General features: G+C 40.1%; 1 protein-coding gene across 1 annotated transcript; it reads left to right on the top strand.

The window, feature by feature from the left end:
- The first annotated feature begins 5,095 nt into the window (after positions 1–5,095).
- LOC117999303 (developmentally-regulated GTP-binding protein 1-like) lies at positions 5,096–6,248 on the top strand. The gene is given in 2 exon segments (XM_034988281.1): positions 5,096–5,362; positions 5,364–6,248. Coding segments are annotated over 2 exon segments (1,110 nt in total). The 3' UTR covers positions 6,207–6,248.
- The last annotated feature ends 1,249 nt before the right edge of the window (positions 6,249–7,497 follow it).

The following is a 7,497-nucleotide window of genomic DNA, read 5'->3' as shown; positions in this document are numbered from 1 at the left end:
AACAAAAAGGTAACCTACTGAGAGAAGATACCTGCAAACCGTATCACTGATAGAGGGATAATATCCAAAAAATACAAAGAACTCCTACAATTCAACAACAGAAGCTACAATTAAAAAATGGGCAGAGGACCTGAATAGACATTTTTCCAAAGACAAAGATGGCCAACAGGCACATGAAAAGATGCTCAACATCACTAATTATTGGGGAAATGCAAATCAAAATCACAATGAGATATCAACTTACACCTGTGAGAATAGCTATTATCAAAAAGACAAGAAATAACAAGTGTTGGAGAGGATGCAGAGAAAAGGGGACCCTAATACACTGTTGGTGGGGTTGAAAATTGGCACAACCACTTTGGAAAACATTATAGAAAATCATCAAGAATGGAACTACCATATGACCCAGCTATTCCAATTCTGGGTATCTATTTCCAATACAAAACACTACTTCAAAAACATACACAGACCCCTTAGCTATTTACAATAGCAAAGATATGGAAACAACCTAAGTGTCCACTGATAGATGAATGAATAAAGAAGATGTGATATATTTATGCAATGGAATACTACTCAGCCATAGAAGAATGAAATATTGCCATCTACAACAACATGGATGGACCTTGAAGGGATAATGCTAAGCGAAATAAGTCAGAGAAAGACAAATACTGTACGATTTCAGTCATATGTGTAATCTAAACAAACAAATGAACAAAATAAAGTCATAGATACAAAGAACAGACTAGTGGTTACTAGAGGGGAAGGAGGTTGGATGAAATGGTGAAGGAGGCCAACTGTATGGTGATGGATGGAAACTGGACTTCTGGTGATGATTTTCTGTAATGTGTAGTTTCTAATTATAAAGCTATACACCTGAAACTCATGATAAACAAAAGAAGTACTTGAAATGTAACATACAACATGATGACTACAGTTAACACTGCTCTATGATATACAGGACAATTATTAAGAGCAAATCCTAAGAGTTCACGTTTTACAAGGAGAAAAAATTTTGTTTCTTCTTTCTTTGTTTCTATCTATATGAGATGATTGGTATTGGCTGAACCTACTGCAACAACCATCGCACATATATGTAAATCAAACCATCATGCTATACATCCTAAATTTATACAGTGATATATGTCAATTATTTCTCAATAAAGCTGAAAAAAAGGGCATTGCTTGTTTTTCATGTAAATTGACCATTATTCTGATTCCGTATCAATCAAGTAAATGCCTTGAGTTCTTCTTGCAGGTTCTGATAGATGCACCTCAATCACAGTCCTGGGCTGAACCCCCAGAACCAGAAGTGGCAGGACAGGCCAAAGCTCACCACCCACACGCTGATCACCCAGGATTCCCTCATCATTACTGCACTCCAAGAAACTTTAGGTACTCTGAAATAAACTCAAATTAAGTGATCCAGAAAAATCAAAGATGACTTTCTAATTCATTTTTACTTTGATTTTGAGGCTTCTAAAAAAAAAAAACCTCAAAAAAAAAATCCATGGTATCATCATTCAGGATTTTTTTTAAAGAATGAGTTTCAAAAAAGATTTTCTTTTCACATACAATAAAAACACTTAAATACACTTAGTTTTCATTTCAAGAGCCTTCAGTTGATATGCCCTGAAATATCTTAAAATGTTTAAATGGCAAGGTATCACTAAATCCTGTATTACATTAGCAAAAGTTGAATTTCAGAAGAAAAATACATACTTCAAGAATTTCATGATCCTCTGTCAGAGTCTACAGGCTACATTCAATTTTTATCAAGCACAGGTTTAAAGTAAGACTGCTTAGCCTTAGCTGGTATTTTTAAGCCACACTTTCCCTGACAGTACCAACATACTCATTTCTCTAATTCCTGACATCAAAATCATTTTAAACAATTTGTCAAGTTTAATATTATACAGTTTCATCTTATTCTATAAGCAGCAAAAGATATATGAAAGGTCTTCCTTTCTTAACACAGATGAGTGAACAAACTCCATAACTCAAGTAGGACTTATTCTGAGATGGTTGTAACAATTACTATTTAAACAGAGAAACTGCTTAAGAGATACAAGATATTTGACTAAAATCTACAAAGACTGAACTGGCACCACAAATCTGATTTCTGATGACTTATTTGTAAAGAACAAAATTGGGTCAAAATGTTTCCTCTATCTTTAGGGTTTTCATACACCAACCAAGAGAAAAATCAACCAATGTTAAACAAAACTACTTTAAAGGAAGAACTGGGATGCTGAAATACACAATTCTGAATGCCATGCAGCGATTTACAGGAACAGGAGTTCTTATTCTGTATAATATATAAACATTTTTAGTTTACTTGTAGCTTTCTCCATAGACTTCAAGGTATTATGTGTAAAATAACAACAAGGGATAGGGAAAAAGAAGATGGCTAAAACTGCAAAGGAGGGCAAACATCTGGAAATTAGAATCAGGTGTCTAGAAAGTCTCCCTCTTCGGGTGTACATGCATTTAAGGGAGCTGGGGAGGAAGAGAGGGGAGCTTGTGTGCAAAGCAGAATCACCTGGAGTGTCTTAAACCCACACATCAGAACAGAATGGGGAAAGGGGAAAGGGATCTGAAGAACTGTTTCAAAAGGGCAGAAGAATTACAACTCTGCCACACTATAATCCTCCCACCACTTCTGGGCAATTCTATGAAGCAAAGAGAAATTCATTTTCTCCCTTTCTCAGAAAGCCTTGGTACACAGTCAAGACATCATCTCTTTAAATGTTCAAATTTTCAGAAAAGTAAATGGGGGAAGAAAGGATTATTAAGAATAGGTTAGATTTAGGAAAGTGAAAGAGAAAATCAGATTTTTAATATAAAGAAACAGTACCAAAAAAAAGTCAAATTCTTGAACAGAACATTTCAAATGTATTTTAGTGCTGCACTTCTACGTATTTCCTTCAATGATTACAGATCTACAGCAAAAAGGAGATTTGAGTTGGCAACAGGCAGACCAGGGACATGCAGGCCATTATCAGGTACCCTGGTAGTGGATAACCAATCCTTGCTCATCACTGTGGCATACAATGACAGACACTCAAAAGGGACAAGAACATTAATATCAAACAGTACAAATACACATCATCCAAGTAGTGAAAACATATCAGGGCCAAGAAGCCAAAAACCACTCCTGAAGAGGGCACAAAAGAAACCTCTAAAATGTAAGTTGGTTTGCTTAGATCACACCAGCTGGTGGGTATAGATGGAATCACACTGATGTGAATACCTTAAACTCACTAGGTCTAAACCCCCAGATGCTCTTACACTCAACTCCCTTAAAGGGCCCTACACAAATATTTCTAGGTACAGCAATCCTGACTCCTCCAAGCATGACAGTTTGACAGACCCCTGTCAAATGAGATCCATGCATCCCCTATGAAAAGGGTGGGGGGAATTCCTAGCTAGACTTCTTGTACCCTGGAGCAGAACATTAAAATAGTTCAGTAAGGCAACTCATCTAGTTTACAGACACCGTATTATTCTATTTTGTACACACCACACCCTGCATACCATTCCCCCCTGAGGCCCCACTGCCTCTGACTTATCATTATCCTGACAGTTTTTAGTGAACAATGGAGTTGCTGTATCCCCGCCCTCCCCATGCACACTCTCCCCCTCCCCCACCCGCTCATGACTGGCCTCCTAGGGACAATCCCAGACAGGCCCACACCACTGAAGTGCTTCTGTGGCATCTCAGCCCTACGCTTATTACTCTCTGCCAGTTGCCATCTGTATCCAAATCTCAGTTCTATCCCAGCTGAAATCCCAGTCACAAAAAGAATCATTCTGCCTAGTGACTTGAAAAATTTCGACTGCTGACATTAAATTCACTCTGGAGTATCATCAACAGAAATATTTCTTCTCTGTGAGGTTTTATAATAAACCACAACTCATGATACCTAATGCAATGACAGATGATATGATAGGTCAGTAAAGTCATCAACAAGCCAAGATATCTCAAAAAGTAAAAGAAATGTAACATTTGTTGAGGAAAGGATGGGGAAGGAAGAAGGAAAGCATACAATGGAAGAAAAGGACAGACAAGGTTAAGTTAAAAGGTCAAGAAATATGTAATGCCTTATGTATATTTTATTTTAGGTAAGGAAGGAGAAACACATTAGGGGTTCATCTGATCTGATGATAAATTAATGCACAAATAGCTATGATTTATTAAGCAAGACACTGTGCTAAATGCTTTACATACATTATCTCTTCTAATCCTTACAAAAACCTTGTGATGAGATACTAACCTTTCATTTTATAAAGGAGCAACTGGTCATATAACTTGTCCAAGGTCACACAGCTCATAAATGGCAGAGCCAGGATTTTAACCCAGCTCTTAAACTCATGACACTATCATGTTATAATGCCAATACACCTTAGCCAACGGCTTAAAAGCACATTTTCTATGTATTTAAAAATGAGATATCTACATGTGCTAATAGGAATGCTCCCTAAGATACAATGTTAAATGAAAAAAGACAATTGTGCTGAGGCCAGTCTCCAAAGTAATAGTATGCTACCTTCTGCATAAAGTCAAGAGCTGGGAGAAAAGATATATATGGTCGCACACACAAAAAATATCATTGAAAGGGGCACCTGGGTGGCTCAGTCGGTTAAGCGTCTGCCTTTGGCTCAGGTCATGATCCCAGGGTTCTGGGATCGAGCCCCACATTGGGCTCTCTGCTCAGCGGGAAGCCTGCTTCTCTCTCTCCCACTCCCCCTGCTTGTATCCCCTCTCTCGCTGTCTCTCTCTGTCAAATAAATATTAAAAAAAAAAAAAGCCTTCTCTAAAAAAAAAAAAAAAAAAAATCATTGAAAGAATATTCAAACTGGGAACAGTGATGGCCTCAGACAGAGGGGACCAGGGGATTGAGATCAGAAAAGGGCCTTTTCACTACATATACTTCGGCATGGTGAGACTTTTTAACCCACTCATGTCATTTTTCACAAGAAATAAGCACTACAGAGTAGCGCCTGGTGGCCTTGGCAGGTACCCCCGCAGTTGTGTAAGGGGAAGTAGTCTGTGCGGAGGCCACGCTCTCCCCCCAATACCCTGTGACTCGCCACCATGAGCAGCACCTTAGCCAAGATTGCGGAGATCAAAGCCGAGATGGCTCGGACTCAAAAGAACAAGGCCACAGCACACCACCTAGGGCTGCTTAAGGCTCGCCTTGCTAAGCTTCGCAGAGAGCTCATTACCCCAAAAGGTGGTGGTGGTGGTGGTGGTAGACCAGGAGAAGGTTTTGATGTGGCCAAGACAGGTGATGCTCGAATTGGGTTTGCGGGTTTTCCATCAGTGGGGAAGTCAACACTGCTTAGTAACCTGGCAGGGGTATGTATATTCTGAGGTGGCAGCCTATGAGTTCACTACTCTGACCACTGTGCCTGGTGTCATCAGATACAAAGGTGCCAAGACCCAGCTCCTGGATCTTCCAGGTATCACTGAGGGTGCCAAGGATGGGAAAGGTAGAGGCCGTCAAGTCATTGCAGTGGCCCGAACATGTAACTTGATCCTGATTGTTCTGGATGTCCTGAAACCCTTGGGACACAAAAAGATAACTGAAAATGAGCTGGAAGGCTTTGGCATTCGCTTGAACAGCAAACCCAACACTGGCTTTAAGAAGAAGGATAAAGGAGGCATTAATCTCACGGCCACTTGCCCTCAGAGTGAGCTGGATGCTGAAACTGTGAAGAGCATTCTGGCTGAATACAAAATTCCCAATGCTGATGTGACACCGCGTAGTGATGCCACAGCGGATGACCTCATCGACGTGGTAGAAGGAAATAGAGTTTATATCCCTTGTATCTATGTGTTGAGTAAGATTGATCAGATCTCCATTGAGGAATTGGATATCATCTATAAGGTGCCTCACTGTGTACCCATCTCTGCCCATCACCGCTGGAATTTTGATGACCTCTTGGAAAAGATCTGGGACTATATGAAACTAGTGAGGATTTACACCAAACTCAAAGGCCAGTTGCCAGATTATATATCCCCAGTGGTGCTGCCTTACTCTAGGACTACGGTGGAGGATTTCTGCATGAAGATTCACAAAAATCTTATCAAAGAATTTAAATACGCTCTGGTGTGGGGTCTGTCTGTGAAACACAATCCTCAAAAAGTGGGTAAAGATCATACATTGGAGGACGAGGATGTCATTCAGATTGTGAAGAAATGAAACCTTCCCCTCTACCCATGTGCTGGGCCAACCACAGCAGCTTTTCCCATGACCAAGCACCCTACCTCAAACCCCTTCAAGCTTTGGCAGTCAGTGGATCAGGATTCAGGGGAGGGAGATGAAGGCATCCAAGCTGGAACTTTGTCTTAACTTGGTATCACCTTGTAAATTCAACTGCATAAAGGACCTGGTAGGCCATCCAGCTATGTGCAGTTCATGTGTCACCGTCAGAATTTGTTTTGGGTTGGACTGAATGAGGATGGGTATATGTACAATGAGACATCTGCAGAAGGGGTACTTGGGAGCTTCGTCTTAAGTGTGAAATAGATAAAAATGTGACTGCAACATCTTATTTGATGTTTAGTCATGGGAGACCCTTCCAAAAAAAAAAAAAAAAGCACTACATAATAAAATACAATATAACTGTAAAAGCTAAAATCCTATAATGAAGGATACCTTACACCTCTCCCTGCTTACCAAGGCTAAATAAAACTAAAAGATTTATGGACAACAAAGGCACACCTATTTTAGTCATATATGCTTTCTACATGTTTTCACCTATGAAGAGTACCTATTACCACTGCTCACATCCTAAACGAGGCCTGAACGTGCGGCCACACATGGAAAGAAGAAACCAATTCCTGTGAACGTGGGAGGAGAGACTGCGGGTAGGAAAACTTGGTGAGACAGGGAAGAAACAAGGCCGCTCAAAAATCATCAGTAAACAGACAGGGAAGAGCAGAGGCAAGCCCACCCTTGGCAGGCCCAGGGAACACAGCTACAGAACTAAGCTGAGCTGCAGAAATGGGGAAGGAAAATGAAGACACAGAAGCATCTAAAGCAAAGTTAGGAAAAGGAATTCCCACTCCCCAATTAGTCTGAAAAGCAGAAAGATGAACACAAACTCAAAACACACGAAGACCTGAATTTGTTGAAATTCAGTTAAAAATATGCCTATTCAGGGGCGCCTGGGTGGCTCAGTTGGTTAAGCGACTGCCTTCGACTCAGGTCATGATCCTGGAGTCCCAGGATGGAGTCCTGCATCGGGCTCCCTGCTCGGCAGGGAGTCTGCTTCTCCCTCTGACCCTCCTCCCTCTCATGCTCTCTGTCTCTCATTCTCTCTCTCTCAAATAAATAAATAAAATCTTTAAAAAAATAAATGAAAGTAAAAAATAAAAATATGCCTATTCAGAATCAATGTATGTTCCTTTGCTTGCCTTAAAGTATTTACTATTAGAATATCTATAATTTTATATTTACGTGGTTCAAAATTATTGGCAATGCTTTATTA

This window comes from Mirounga leonina, unplaced genomic scaffold (genome assembly GCF_011800145.1).
Source record: "Mirounga leonina isolate KUSES-001 unplaced genomic scaffold, KU_Mleo_1.0 Mir_454, whole genome shotgun sequence".
Lineage (NCBI taxonomy): Eukaryota > Metazoa > Chordata > Mammalia > Carnivora > Phocidae > Mirounga > Mirounga leonina.
Note: the sequence above shows the minus strand (reverse complement) of the source record. Positions and strands in the feature narration are given on the sequence as shown.